A 16,064-nucleotide genomic window follows, 5' to 3' on the forward strand; every position below is an offset into this window, starting at 1 on the left:
GGCTGATCTGTAATTCCTGCAGCTGAAAACAAAACATGCAATCTCAAGGTGGTGCTTAAGCAACGGGGAATGAAGCAATGCCTGCCATAGCACAGTGTGTTCTGAAAACCCTCCACGATACTGCTTCATTTCTAACTGCACCTGCACAGAGCATCTTTTAGCTAGGCCTCAGAGTTAATACTCTGCCCTTATCTTAGGTCAGGGATAGCACAAGAAGACCGAGATAACAATATTTGGAGGGCATTACCTCCATGCAAGCCAGAGCTGGCTACAGAAGAAAGGTTTCGTACTCTCCCAAGGGAAGCACTCCTTTTCGAAAATGGATCAGAGCCGGGGAAGTTCACAGCAATTTCTCCAAGTAGTCTCTTGTGTATAAAGAGACACTTATGAGCAAACCTCCCACAGAGTTTCACCTAGAAGTACCACTGAACATCCCAGTTTAAAATAAAGCCTATCCATGTCCATGAAAAGACTCTGGCTTCAGTGCAACCTGAATCAGGTCCTCAGCCCCCTGGACTGGGGAGCACTCCCACAAGGAAGCACTCACAAGGATTGCCAGCAATCTCGCTGACTGATTTAAAAACTTCCATTTTCTCACAGAACTTTGAAGGGTACCTGAATTCAAGATACTCTCTTGCAAGAGCAATGGAAGGGTTTTGCCCCTTTTATTGCTACTGTAAGAAGGGGAAGATCGGACAGCGATACTCTGGATGATGAGCCTGCAAAAAACCCTTGTTGTGTTTGACCTTCCCCTTGGTACATACCTTAGACCACACTATGCTCAGCTTTGCACCATCAGGAAATTTCAAAGGACAATGCTGCTTCCTAGCAGGAGACAGGTTAAGACAAGAAACTTTCATGATCAAAGCATGTTTCATGGAAGTCTTAAGAAGGTTTCATTTAAGCATTTGCACTTTTTCAAGCAGACCAGGGGAAGACAGGAGGGAAGACTAGCATGTTTTACGGTAATCGTGGCCAGAACTGGCTGCATGATTGCTGTGAAGAAACTGCCTGAGGTCAGCCAAGTTTTTTCAGTCAGTCTTAAGAAGCTGACACTGGAGTGCTCCTGCAGTACAACTCCAATTCAGACAAGTCTGGCCATTTGTAAAGATGCCCTCTGGAAATGTGACAGCATTAAGCAGCATGTGAGCAATCACAAGTAGTACCGTTTAGAATATTCTGAACACAGAGCTCTGGGGAGCAGGAGGAGGTCAGCATAGATCATAGTGGATCCTTGGGTTGACTGGGGAAAGCCAAACTCACACTTCGTAAAGCAGGACTACAGAAATGTGTCTGGGATGCATGTCTCCAAGCAAACAGTTTTAAGAAGTATTATAGACCACAAGTTGTAAGTTTGTTATGAAGGAGCAGTGAAATAGCACACACATTGCATATGATGCTCTACTCCTACTTTAGAAGCACTAGAAGTTAGATGCTGTATCAAGCCTCCCACAGTGCATTTTAAATGCTTCTCTCAAAACATTTAAGCAATACATAAAATTACAACCACTAGGCAGGCATGGCTAATGTCACTACTGCTCTCTATTTCTTTTAGCCATTTATCAGTTTAATTTTTCACAGAGTATAAAGCACTTATGAGTCAATTTACCAAAGATAAAACTATCGGCTTTAACTCTGATGAAGCAAACTAGCACAGAAAAAAAAAAACACAAAAAACAAACCGAACAACCCCACCATCAAAAAGCCTGTTTGTATTATAGTGCAGCAGCTTGTCCTTTACAAACCTATTTTTATATATAAAGCCACATCCTTGGCTCCTGATATTTAGAAGAGCTTCACTGAAGGCAACAGATCTCACCACCATTTTACAGCTCACTGGAATTTGCTCTATTTGTGCTTATAGTTTTTTACCAAACTACTGATTTGTCTCTGAGTCAACATATCAATAAAGCCTCTGTCACTTTTCTAGCACACCAGCAGCATTACCTTCTGCATGCTGGTCATCACCCAACATGGGCAGTTCCATGCTATCCTCTAACTTTGCCCTGAACTCTATATTGTAATCTTTTTTTTTGTCTGTTGTAGCTGTACATACTTGAACAGCTGCTCAAAGAGCTTCTCCAAGTATTTCTGCAAACAAATTCTGTTTTCCAACATTCACAATAATGCAAACAAAAAATGTGCCCGCAAGGCTGAAAGACCATTCAGAAATTGTTGAGATTTTCAGATTAGAAACTGCTGAGATTTTCAGATTATTTCTTCTCTAGTGTTCACCCCTGGTGTAGTTCTTATTTTGGTGGACAGATTGAACTCAATAACCTTAAAAGGTTTTTTCCAATCTAAAAGATTCTATTCTGAATCTCCCCAAACCCCAACAAATCCCCAACAGAAAATTTACATAATAATGAAGTAGGAGAGAGTAGTTAAGCACTTTAAGCACTTAAGTGAAAATTTCAATGGAGTGAAAATTATCACCCTTCCCCCCAAGTAAACAGTTGGTTGACAAATACGTCAGCTCATTTTGACATTTTCCAAACCGAAGTCTTCTACTATTAGTTCAACTTCTCAGTCTACACTACTTTTTAAAAATATTTCTGAAATAAAGAGTTAGGTCCTAAAAAGGGACAGAATTTGAACAGTGACCATGATTTAATATCTCAAATTACTTTTTTTATCTTTGAAGGCAATTCTCAATTACTATTTTGGAAAAAAATAACTCAAAATCACATGTATCACAATCCTATGTTCAGCCAGCAAACTGAAGAGTTATGTTTGAACAGCACTACCTACAGATGTGGTCTGAATTCTAAGTGTTTTATTGGTTGGTTTACATACACACAGTATAGAAGAGGTACTGCATACTGTGTAAGTGCACTGTTCTTGATGAGACCATCACACACAGTTCCAATGATTTAACCAGCTCCTCACAAGAATATAGAAGAGCATATTTCCTGCTTACAGGGACTGGAGTTTCAACACAACAGTCAGACAGTAATCAAAGTTGCCACAGGTAGTCTTGATTCCATCAAATTCACGTTCTTTATCTATAGTAACAGATTAAACAAGTCTCAATATAAATCTTAAAAAAACCCTAACCAAAACAACAACCTAAACTCAGAAAGATACAGCAAGCTGCCCTTCCACCTGCTGTGCAGTTAAGACACAAAGCAAGCTGTTTTCAATCTAAGAAATAAAGCAAGAGACTGTCAGATGCAAAGGCAATGCCATTTCATAGCTCCTGTGTTTCACTTATTGCTGGGTTCTACATCTGGGGCGCCTACAAGCTCAACATCAACTACACAAAATGATGAGATGTCTAAGCTATTGGCCAACCCCCTATTTGATTCTCTGTAATTCACAGGTTCAGATTTTAAGCATTTTGCGATTTTTAATTTTTGCATTGGGACTACAAAATCATGCATGAGTTTCAGGAAGTCACAACTAAATACAATTCAGTAAGCACACATCGGAAACAGGTTGCCCAGAGAAGTTGTGGCTGCCCCATCCCTGATACCATGGTCAGTTTAGGTAATGGCAAGAAGTTTGACTAGATCACAGAGTTGGAAAGGAGACAGCTGATTGAAGAGAAGTAAACGGACACACCAATAACTGGGTGCGATCCTCCCAGCAACAAACTGTAATAGGAATGATGTGTGGTACTGCTTGTTTTTCTTCCTCATGGCAAAGGGACTCATCAGTTCACAATGACTGTGATGCATGCATGAATCAGAACCTACATTTCTGAGAAAACATCTACAGGCAGAAGCAGATAGGTGGAAAAAACCCATTCAGAGTTATTTAAAAAATCCACAAAGAAACATCAGTGTCTCAACAGACCTTGATAATTCTAAGTACCACTGTACCTTGTCTGAAAGTCTTCCATGTCTGAGTATGTGTACAACTCAGTAGAGAAAGTGTCACTGGAGTTATCTGTCATGATCACTGTAAATTTAAGAGATTGCTAATGCTCATAAGGAAGACTCTTGGAGGCAGACCAGTACCCGTTCCCCAGTCAGGTTTGTTTAATCTGCAAAGCTGCTGCTGAAATCTAGAAGAGGGTGATAAGAAAGTCAGGATCATAAACAGAACTCTGTTCCTTCGTAGAGATCAGCATGGTTTCAGTTCAGAATTATCTGAATAATCCAACTGTAATAATATCAACACATGCTGTTATTTTATTCAAGTAAAAAGCATTAGCTTGCAAATAATCTCTTTGAAGCACTGTAAGGAATGACACTAAATTATACTCATTTCCCACCCAATGCTTTTCAAATTAATTATATTCCATTCTCACACTTTCTTACTATCACATGGCCAGTTTGAGTATGTGAAATGGCTTCTGGCACAGCCAGAGTCTTCACCAAACCACAGCTTTGTGCCGATTTGGTCAGGAATTGAAATGGGAAAAAAGAGTTACTAAGCAACAGCAGGCCAGTAGCAGGAGAAAGGTCTGCAGTCTTAATTGATACTAACTTTAAAAAGCAGTGCAACAATAAGAGATGGATCAAGATGTGAATTTTACTACTTCAAAGGGAAAATAAATCATCATTAGAAATCCCAGACAGGCAGTCTTCATGAGATCAATCCCACCTATAAACTACATGTATTGCAAACACTTTTTTTTTTTGGGGGGGGGGGGAGGGGAATTGAGTAGCTTTTTCTCATCAATGAACAAGAAAGATACTGCTCTTACTTGAGAACGCATGACACAGACACAGTTTTGCTCTCTAGCAGCTCTCTATTCCTACCTCAGGAAAGAGGAATGCAGTATAAATTACAGCTATATGGGTCCTCAAGACATTGCCATCCACAGAACTGGTATCATGTCCAGATACAGCTCTCCTTCCTCCTCACTACCTATGGCTAAAAGGGTTGCTCCTTTCTAGAAAGCCAGCCCAAAGTCGAGTCAAATCACTCAGGCTAGGTCAAGGGAATTTGTTTAGCTAAATCTCTATTAACATGATCAAGCAAGGAGAAATCCTGACAAGTTTCCTTCCAGAATCTGTATCTACTTCCTCCTCTTCTACTGTAAGCAAAGTAGTTTCATGAGGATGTGATAACAGAACATGAGTTATCACATGAACACTTACAAATTTAAATGAAAAGTCCTTGATGTGGAAAGTCCTGTGAACTCTACTTCTGAACAATCCACCTTTATTTGCCTAGTTAGCAGTACCTCATGCAGAAGTTATTTGCTTTAGCTTTACCTGAAGAAAACCTGATTTCCTATTGAAATACTGCCTTTTTATAAGATGTAAGTTATACAGGCTTTCTCTTTAAAGGCACCAAACACATACAAAACACCATACCAGTATGTACCTGATTACCTCATATTACTGATCCTTCCAAATGATTATCTTTTCTTACCATTTCTACATTCTTTGATTTGGCACTTATTTAAGCATACTAGATGATTTCAGCATTTACTGGTTTTCCCACATACTCTGATGTACTTAAAGTGACTAAAATAAAACCACAAGAGGGAAAACTACTAGGGTGACTGTTGCTGAGGAGGAAAAACCAGCAACCCAGGTCTGGTTCACTCAAACTGTCTGATGATTTGTATTTAAAGTGATGAGAGTTAGAGTCATCTTCTGCTCTGGTTTGTACTGCTGCAAGTCAACTGAGTTTACGAAATAGGACCTGGCACCATGAAGAGAGGACTGTCCCTTCACAGGATACGAGTAATAGCCACTTGAGTAAATGCAAGTTACTCATATCCTGCTAGTGGACTAATCTGTCTCCGTACATTCATGCACATTTTTAGTTGCCTCCAGGAATCTGAAGGCGAATCTCATTTGCTACCTAATGAAACTAATTTCATCAGATCTAATACAAGCATACTGAAAAACCACTATTACTCATACATGAGGTATAAGAAGTGCAGCATTTCCTAAGTTCTGTTTGATTAGGGTCCATCTCTGAACACTCACCATTCACCACACAAACCTCAATCTCCCAGGTTGGCTATGGTACATTCCCAGCTGATTTCCTCAAAGTCTTATAGAGCAATTTGACCTCTTTTTTATCCACAACACTCCTGTTATTCTTTCAAACTGAAGCGATTCCCAAAGAGTAGGGTGCCAAGATGTACATCTTCCTCAGAGCCTGAGAACTTATCTTCTCTTTTTCAAACCAGAAGTGAACCATGTATTTCTCAGTTTTATTCATCTGAAATAATGGACACACAGTGAGCAACCAGCCAACCTTCGTGGGCACCCAAAAGTCATACACAGATACTTATTTACTATTCAAGTTTATATATGCAGTTTTTCACACAGAATACATACGTGCTCTTTGAAATACCTGCAAGGAGGTTATTCTACATAAGAAATTAAATTGTTCTGGTACGAAATACTGTAAATTGTAAGTCTTGATAGAGGGTACACCGAAAGAAGGTGAAGGCATAATCTTTGACAACTGAATGCACTGGAAGACTTTAGTGACCAAGTTGGAGAGATGAAAGTCCTTCAGACTTCTGAAGGAATGAGCCACACAGTTTCAGTAAGTCTGTTAAGTCAAGACAGTATGATGACAGGAGAGTAAAAAAATTACCAGCTCATAGCGAGACAATCGTAGGCCTGTAAGCCTGACTTCAAAAGAAGTCAAGAGGTTTTGCAGGAGGCAAGAGGTTACCTCCAACAGAAGGCAAGAGGTTTAGAACCATAAGCAATGTGTGGAGGATGGGGTAAGATGCAGTATCAACTAACTGAAGTAAGTACTATGCTAACATGACAACTCATTTCTACCTAATGAAATTACAACCTGGACTTCAGTAAAGCATTTGATTCGGTGCCATATAGCTCCAAGACAGTTAGTGAATGAGGAAAAAACTGACATGCAAGATTTATGGAGTTCATTAAAAAACATGAGCTCTTTAGCCAGTAATACACCACGTTCAAAGAGAAAGTAGTGGGACAGGGCAGTGTTACTGCAAAAACGGGTCTCAAGTTTTTAATGCTGGTAGCTAACAACACACAAGCCTTAAGGGTGTCGCTCCGCAGACGGGAAGCACGGGAAGATCATGTGAAATGAGCCAAGCACACTCAGACCGGCGTGAACTTCGCGGCGTAAGAGGAGAGGCCACAGCGAAAATGACAGTGAAAGCCCTGGGCGCTGGGGCGATCGCAGCCACCGCCGCTCCTGCAGCAGCCGATCTGCCCAGCGGCCCCGGCCCCGCACCGCCGCCAAGTTGACCGCGGGGCCGCCGCCGCTGCGGAGCTCCGTGCTGGACGGGGAGAGGCTCCAAGCTCCGGCATCAAGCCCTGCTGCTCTGCTTAGGGTCAGCCTCCAAGCCGCGGTGCTACTTGCTCTCATTTTTAGCTGAGCTTTTATCACCCCTTTTATAAATCACGCTACAGACTGCACAGGAGAGCGCCACCAGCAAACGGACCGGGCTTCCAGATTTGGCACAAACTCCGCGTGTGTGTGCGTGTCCGCGGGAGGAGAGAGCGAGAGCTGCCAAAAGCACGCTTTTAAACCCACCGGGCTGCGCTCCCCAACCCGTCAGCGGCCCCGAGCCTCAGCAGCGCTGCCCACGACGGGACGGGACGGACCGGCACCGGCCACAGGCCCCCGCCAGCCCCGAGCCCCACTTGCTCCCAGCTCCCCCGAGCAGCAGGGCGAGAGAAACCTACCTGCCGAACCGCTCAGGGCATCCTCGCTCTCCAGACCCCCTCTGTGCTTCGCCCCGCGGAGCTCCCCATTGGACTTCCAAACGAGCTTTACCATCTTGATCATTTCGGGCAAGTCCCAGGCCAGGGTCCCCTGCTGATAACCGGGCAGGCTGCCCATGGGAAAGGGCACGGGCTCTTCCCCCGTCCTCCTCCGCCTGCCCGGCTCTACCGCGGGGAAGAAGCGCTCTAGCACCGGCATCCTGCCCCGCACCCCCCGCCGGGGAGCCACCGCCAGCCCCCGGCCCGAGCAGCCGCGATGGGCATCCAGAGCGGGGCGTGGATGCCCGGCCGCCCACCGCCACCGTCCGGCGAAGGGGGCGCGCCCCACCGCAGCCTGGCCCCGGCCCCGGCCCCGGCCCCGGCCCCGAGCTGCGGGCGCGGAAGGAAGCAGCGCTGGGCTCCAACCGCCGCGCTCGCCGCCCTCCCTCCCGCCCTCTGCGTGCTCTCAGCCCGCCGCCAGGCGCCGGCAGCCGGGGCGAAGCGGCTGGCAGGCAGGCGCGGAGCCGCCGCTCATGCCGGTGGAGCGCTGAGCCCCGGGGGCGGGGGCTGGGGCTCTGGCCGCTGCTGATGCCGGCGGGGCCGGGCGGGCAGAGCCACCCTTCTCACCCCACTGTTCGCGAAGGAGGAGGCTGACTTCACCCCTGCCGCGGTGCCATGGGGGAGCCCCCACCCCGCCGCCCTCCTCCTCGCCCAGCTGGCTGCGGAGCCGATGGGGGTTTTGGCCTCTTAGTCACACCGGCCCGTAACCTCGGCTGCCCTTCGGCCGGGAGGAAAGGCGGTGATTGACGTCCCGCCGCGAGGGCCTGGAGCGGGGCCGCCTGCGCCGCTTTCGGCCGCCAGCCCGAGGGACGGAACCCAAGTAGAGAGTGTAGAAGGGCAGACGAAGGTGACGGCGCTTGGCGGGTCAGAGAGGAACGAGCTGCTGAAATTACAGTTTTGGGGAGGGTGCGGGGTCTGCCCTGCGTCCTCACCGCTTTGGCTGCAGAGCTCCACCTGAACGGGTTCACGTCAGGACACTGCCTGGTGGCAGCGATCACTCTCAGACTCCCAACGAGAAGACAATTATTCATCGCTAATATTTAAAGACAAGGCAAAGCCGCCCGGGAGAGTTCTCTGTCTCACGCAGAAATGAGTTGGTGTGCTGGGGCTCTCCAGCCGGGAGCGAGCACTTCCCCTTTGGCCAGGCCTTGCAGCAGCACCCGTCCTGTCCCCAGGATCCCTGGCTTGGAGGGACCTTGCGGTTTTCAGAACTGTCCCTTTTAGCTTGCTCTCGTTACTGGTCTGCCCTGTAGCTGTTAGTTTGCAGAGCGTACTGCAAAGGGGTGGAAGGAGGGTGGACCCTTGAACTAGCACTTGTTTTTCAGTAAAACGGCAGGATATGTATTTAATAAGATTTTAGTGGGCATTATAGTATTTTCTAGCATCTATATCTTTGTCTTCTCTGGGTTACATTTAATATTCTGCCTTCTCTGCAGATGGAAAAACAAACTGGCAAACAAACAGGATCTTCCTTCATGGAAGAAGAGGAGCCAAGAGCATGGACTGAAAGTCAACAAACACCCTTACCTGTAGAAAACAGCGTACACAAGCCTTTTCTCCTCATGTCAGCATCAGCAGGGGCAGTGTGCTGTTCCCCTGTTCTAGGATCCTGTACCATGCTTATGGTACCACCTCAAACTGACAACTCTGATCCTTTTAAAAAAACTAGCCCTGTTTTGACTGCAGGCTCTAGTGCCATTCTGTTAGCACAGTACACTTTCAGATGGCTCTGTCTTGAAAATTGTGAAGTGCTTCCAAAGTATTATACTATTGTTGTACTGTTATTTGCAGAGTCCTTAGCATCAGGATATCCTGACTCTTTGAACAAAGGGGTTAAGGACAAAGAAAACAAATAGATGATGTGCAGTACAGTAGCACAAGCATTAAGACATTAATACAATCAATGCTTATGATTTTGTGGAAAGGCAAATTTTATTGTTTTTAAGCTCATACAGTTTCTTGTGATGTTTTAGGTTTTTTGTGTCAGAGTGTGTTGTGCAATTACTCTTTAGGGCAATGTTGTTCCTGTTAGAGAGGGATAAACTGGGCCAAAATATTTAGGAGGCTGCTTGTCTGTTGGGCAAATCAAACTTTACCCCCCAGTTACATAATTTTGGTTTTGAGCTACAAGGAGTTAGAGTAACTTTTTTGTTCTGGTAGTTGTTATTATTTTTCCTCTTTGTTTACCTCTGCACTTCCTGCTCCCTGCTGGGACAATGATCAGAAGTGCCAGAGCACTGCAAAAGGCTATCCTGGTGGCACTTCCAGCTTCCCTGGATGCAAAAAAATACCAGGTATCTGGAAAGAGAATGTATTCACAGATGCCTGGCCCAGTTTTAGATGAATATCTGAATATTTAAGTGCCTAACAGAACTTAGCCTTCAACCTTCTTGGTAGCAGCAATAGCAATCTTCTGAGTTTTCAAAATCTATCCTACGTTTTTATACCCTTAAAATTGTGAGAAGTTTTATGCTCCCTGTAGCTGGGTCACTTGGGTATGTGCCTGCCTTGTGGATAGGATCAGGATCAGAATTGAAGCATTAATTGTTATATTTGCTTTCACTGACAGTTCTACAGGTGCAAAGCAGGAGGCCAGTCAAAAACCAAACTGAAATACGTCTGTTTTTGTTACAGTTTTAGCATTTCAAGAAGCTTTGTAATAAACCTAGCAAACAGTATGTATTTTTTTCTGGGAAGATTAGTGTCCAGTGAAAGCAATGGCAGTAGGTAGTCTGGAGTGCCTGGAGTTGCTTTGCTTTTGTATTTCTTTTTCTCCTTTGTTCTTTTCTTTTTCTTTTCCTGCTTTTTGTCCAGTTCAATTATCAGCAATTGCGAGTGAAAAAAACAAAGTTAAATTTTGTAAGAATTGTTGCCTGGCATTAGTGGGTATGTCTGTAAATTAATACATCTTATTCTTACTAAACTTGTGCTTCACAGTTGTATTCTCATTCAGTGATTACTTATCTTTAATTCATCCAAGATTTTGCTGTTACTGACTGACTTTCCTTTTGTCTTTTGTGTTACAAGACTGGAGCCAGATAAAAGCTGCTCACAGGAAAGCCTGGAAGGTACATATTTGATTATGTGGTTTTCAGCATCAGAAGTCAGCTGTAGCATCACCCAGAGACTTTTAAGAAACAAAATGCTCAGATTTTGCAAGTTTTCTGTTTCTCTGAGTTCAGCTCTGCTGTGATGATTTACCCAACTTGAAGATGTGACCTCAACATAACACTTTTCATTGCTCTTGAGAAAAGCCATCAGAATTAAAACAGAACATACTCCTACACAGCAATGTACCCAGCCATTTGTGACTGCATTTTAAATGGTCATTGAGCAAGCTCAGATCACTTAAAACTTTTCTTTTGCATTCTCACTTACAGCCAGACTTGAAGGAAATCTTTCAACAGAGATGGATGGCTTTATTGATACTCCAAGTCAAAGAAGCTTAAGTGATTGTAAGAGAAATATAAATGTATTACCTCTGGCCTTCACTCATCCTGAGGAGCAGTGCCAAACGAAAAGGCAAGAATAGTCATCTGAAAACCTGACAAGGCAGTGCATATTTTCACAGGTAGACATAAGAACTGGAAAAGACTTGAGGAACAGAATACTGTGGTGGGAGAAAAGGGAAGGGAGTAAGCTGGCAGATTAATATCTGGTGTTTCATAATTGGTGTCTCCTAAAAAGTTTTACTTGTTTGATTATTCACTCCAAAGTTATGTACTAAGAGCAGCAGCAGCAGAATCGCATGCCAGATGGTAGAGGAAGTGCCTCGTGTATCTTTCCAGCCTACTGAAGCCTGCAGGGCCATTGTTAACCCACTGCTCTGGTTTTCATTGCAAGCCTTTCTTCCTTTTTTTGTTTTCTTCTCCTTCCTTCAAAGAAAAAGGAGGAAGGGGGAAAAAGGGAAAAAAAAAAGAAAGAAAAAAAAAGACAAGCCATGGTTTGAACTGGCAATAGCACCATCCTTTTGGCTTTGAGCTACCCTGTCCTGTGCCAAATATACTGTCTCCAGCAGCTCTCCCACAACAAATCAGTCCAGACACACAAAAGCTGTAAAAAAAGAATGGTGAAGAAAGATCTTTGATTCTCCCCCTCCACTCACCCCAGCCTTTTCCTTTTGCTTCCCTCCCCAAGCTTCATTCCCTAGCAATGACCTCCTGCTTGCCAATGCTGGAAGTGATAGTGGGACCTTCTGCCTGCAACTGTGTTGACAGCTTCCTTAGAGTACAGGCATCTTGGGTTTTCTGTATTAACAGAGCATTGTAAAGGAGAAGTTACAGTCTATTATTCTCTCGCTCTATCTCTTAGTCGATGTTTGGAAAAAATGCTCATAAATTAGTAGAGTTGCAGATTCATTACTATTGTAAACTTTGTCTATTCTTTCAGCTAACCCACAGCACTGCACTGTGTCAGAACTTACTAAGAGCTCATTCCCAAATGGATACCTGAAGAGATTTGATATTGTCTATTTATACAGCATATTATTAAAAAAAATAAAATTGGGAGAAGACTACTAATTTTTTTAACTGATTAGCAGACATTAAGTAGTCAAAAGGTAGAGACCAGTTTCAAAGACTGTCAGGTACTGATTTTTAGGAAGTGTAAAGAATGTGTCTTTAGATGGAACTTATCAGTGGAATCATCTTAAATCAGTAGTCACTTATGAGAAGTATGCCTTTGCCTCTGTCATAGGGGTAGTAGTGTCCTGCAGAGATAGTAGGCTAGGCCATTGCCTACAGTCAGAACCAAGTGGTGACACCATTACTGGGAACAAGTTTTAGAAGGCTTCAGGAGCGTGATATGAGCTTAAAAGAGAAGATTGCAAATGCTGGGGCACAGTCCTTACACGCAAAGTAAAAAATAGAAAGGTGCCTAAGAAGCTTGTAGAATGTGGCAGAAGAAACATAAGCAGGCAGTTATGCAGAGCTTGCAAGAGGTTTTCTAATAACCTTCTGGAAAGTTTCTTTCATTGCGTTAAGAATCTTAGTGTAATTTTCTTATTCTTTGCCCTGGATTTGCGTCATTCCAGATGTTTATTATTTTTACTTTTATTCTTACTAAGAAAAACATTGCTTTTAGTTATCTCTATCATTGCCATTGCTTTATTAAATATGAATAATTTTATCTTTATTTGGGAACCGTTAGTATGTTTTTTCTCTACACTGGGCATTGTAAATTCAATAATCTCGATCTCAGAACTTTTTTTCCCAACCCTGACATTATTTTAACATTTTTACTGTAATTTTCAGCAGTTTACTAACATTTTTTTGATGCATACTCAAGGTACATGAAAGGAGATTTTTTTTATCTGCTACCACCTCACTGTCAAGAGTAGTGAAATTAATTTCTAAGGGAATGGTAGGATGCACTATTTGTTATTGCCCAAGTAGTATAATATTGGCAGTATAACTCCTTGAGAGTCTCACCTACTGGGAAATGTGAAGGACAGGCAGTGGCATTCTATGAGTTCACGGTAATCTTTCAGTTGTTGTTATCAGTCAATCAGACCCCTTGGAAAAAGTGTCTGGAAACGAAGGAGTGAGGATTGCTTGAGTTTTGCAGGGCAAGGAGCCAGTTCCTTGTTCATTCTTAGCACACGCGAGATGATAGCACATTTTTATGATTAACAATTTGTACTACTAAGTAAGCAAAAATGCCTGTGGTAAAGGAATAAACAGAAGTCCATAACTAATTGGAAACAGTGAGGTTCTATAATTTTTCCATTGCCTGCTTTGGAAAATTAAAAGTTCAGTGTACTGAGTCTGACGCTTAAAATCTCCTGTAGTACATGATGTGGCTTTAAAGGAAATAATACATGAGAGACATTCTTCTCACCTTAATTAACCATAATAAGAAAATTATAATGATAAACTGAAAGAGAATTAAGAAAGGCATTGCCAGCTCTATATTTGTGTTACACAGTGTATCTGATGAGCTCTAATAGTTTATCTCCTCCCTCAATTCTTACATGTGAGATTTACTTGAGCCAAGGTTGAGTCAAGAGATTTAAGAAAAACTCACTGCCATCACTAAAGAAGCTGTTACACAGTGTTTGTTGCAACGGTTTTGCAAGGGATGCTTAATAATGGTCTAGGGTAGTGGAGTGGGATGTTAAGAACACTGCAGCTAATTGAAAATGTAGAACTCAGGTAGGCAGAAAATAATAACCTGTTACACAAGACAGCGGAAATGCTAGTCATCATTTTTAGGTAATAAACCTATGACAAGAATAACTGCTGCATCCTGCAGGATTCCTTTTTGTTGGTAAATAGGTAAAACAAGCCTGAGTAGAAAAAGGGACTAACCATATGAGAGACACACATCCCTTAAATATGTAAGTAACTGGATAGTCTCAATGAATTTAAAAGGATTATTGCCATCTTTAAAGCTGTGCATGTGCATATGTATTTTCTCAGTTGGGGCATAAGTATCTAAAATTTATGGCAGCAGTTTAAAAGGTGAGAGATGTGCCACATTTGAAATGTTTCTTCTCTCACCTATTACCTTAATGAGACAGCATAAGTGGCTGTATAGCCTATGGTATCTTTGGCCTTTATGGTATACGGAAAAGACTTACAACTACAATTTATTTTGTCTTTTCCTGGCTTTTGAAATTATAAAAATAAAGTGCATAGCCAAGAAATATGCATTAACTAATATCTAGATTACATTTCATCAATGAAAATGTAGTACAGTAAGAATCAGGGGGCATAAATATAATAATAAATACGGAGGAATAATAGGGCTTGCTCCTTCATTTGTAAATCAAATATCACAAGATCTGATAACTTAGTTTTTCCTTGGAGCTTTCAAAATGGAGAGGAAATAATATTTGACTAGGAGAAGAAGCGCTATTTCAAACACAGTTAATACGTATTTCTTAACTTTTAAAACTTGTTAGATATTTGATGTCTGCACATAGTAATATTGCAGAGTATCTACTTGTTATTCTTCAGTTCTGTCTTTTTTACTTCAATAATTAATTATGAATTTATAGAATCATAGAATCATAGAATAGTTAGGGTTGGAAAGGACCTTAAGATCATTTAGTTCCACCTCCCCCCCCCCCCGCCATGGGCAGGGATACCTCACACTAGACCATGCCACCCAAGGCTTTGTCGAGTCCGTGGCCTTGAACACTGCCAGGGATGGAGTATTCACAGCCTCCCTGGGCAACCCATTCCAGCGCCTCACAACCCTAACAGGAAAGAATTTCTTCCTTATATCCAATTCTTCCTTATATCTCTCTATTTAATCCCATTTACACCCTATAATGAGCATTAGGATAGCATAGGTTAGGGATAGGCCTTTCGCAGACCTCTCCCAAGTTTATTCCTATGTGCAACGCAAGAGTAAAGTAATGTAACTCTGAATTAGATGCCACGTACGTTCTGATTGTGGAATTATTACTAGCAGTAACTAAACAAGCTTGATACTTTAGTTAGGTTGAATACTTGGGCCACTAAATTATAGCAGAATTAATACTGCTATGCATATTTCAGATGAAATATCTAAGGTACTCAAATACCCTTAATACTATTATGTTCATGCTGTAACCACACTTTGTGTGTCTTTATTTGGTGTGCACATCAGCTTTCTGATGATGTGCATACCCTGAACTGAGGTTATTTGCCCTCTCACAGAAGTGCTGTGGCTTCATTTTCCTCTTTGCATCTTGCATGACAGCAGTGAGTGCAGTTTTCTGTGGGGATGGACAGGAGACACAGCTGGGAGGTCATGGGAAAGGTCTAATGATGCGCAAACATCCTGGTGATAAACTAGGGTCCCTCTGACCTAATTTCTCATGACTGCAAAATCAGGTCATATTTACTGTAATCAAGCTCTCTGCATTTCTTACAAATGCATTTGTGTAAATGTAGCTCCACTGGGATCAGAAGTTTTGGAGCTCGCTGTCTCCCCTGTGGTGGCATTTTATTACCATGCTATCAAACCCCACTGATAATCACACAAATACATGCTGATTCTTTGCTTCACTACAGCTTCCATTCCAAATGTAGTCTTGTTGATGATGCTGCAGAGAGAAAAACACTCCGAGTAGATAGCCTAGGAAGAAAAGCTATCTATAGCTGGTTAAAGGCATCCACTCTACCTGCAGATGGATGGGAGGCTTTCTGGAAGAACTGTTTCTCTCAGTTGCATCTGGGCAGGCTGCTCTCAGTAATGGAGTTCCAGCTGTACTATGCTTTCCAAGATATCCTGACCATATGTAAAACCATAAATGTTTGCTAATGTTTCCTAAGATATCTGTTATGATTTTTTTTTTTTATTCTTTTTTTAAACCCAGGCAGTCACACATCCTTTTGCAGAGCTCTGCACAACTCTTAGGATAACAATATTCGTATGGGTACACAGTAATTGTAAGAT

At 42.6% G+C, this 16,064-nt stretch overlaps 1 protein-coding gene across 4 annotated transcripts in view; it reads right to left on the reverse strand.

Moving 5' to 3' along the window:
* Nucleotides 1–16,064, reverse strand: part of PDE7B (phosphodiesterase 7B) — a 174,774-nt gene that overhangs the window by 72,317 nt on the left and 86,393 nt on the right. The window contains exons 1-2 of one of the 4 annotated variants that reach the window (XM_061474939.1): nucleotides 8,277–8,448; nucleotides 7,599–7,802 (exon numbers count right to left, since the gene is read on the reverse strand). The exons of 2 other annotated variants lie outside the window; for them this stretch is intronic. In XM_061474939.1, coding sequence (XP_061330923.1) covers nucleotides 7,599–7,755 — 157 coding nt within the window. In that variant the 5' untranslated portion in view covers nucleotides 7,756–7,802; nucleotides 8,277–8,448. Of the gene's footprint in view, nucleotides 1–7,598; nucleotides 7,957–8,276; nucleotides 8,449–16,064 lie in introns of those variants that run through there. One more of the 4 variants, XM_061474938.1, reaches the window with a different exon arrangement.

Source organism: Pezoporus flaviventris, unplaced genomic scaffold (genome assembly GCF_033815535.1).
Source record: "Pezoporus flaviventris isolate CSIRO_AGI_PZ_B2104156 unplaced genomic scaffold, CSIRO_AGI_Pfla_v1 ptg000081l, whole genome shotgun sequence".
NCBI classification, from domain to species: domain Eukaryota; kingdom Metazoa; phylum Chordata; class Aves; order Psittaciformes; family Psittacidae; genus Pezoporus; species Pezoporus flaviventris.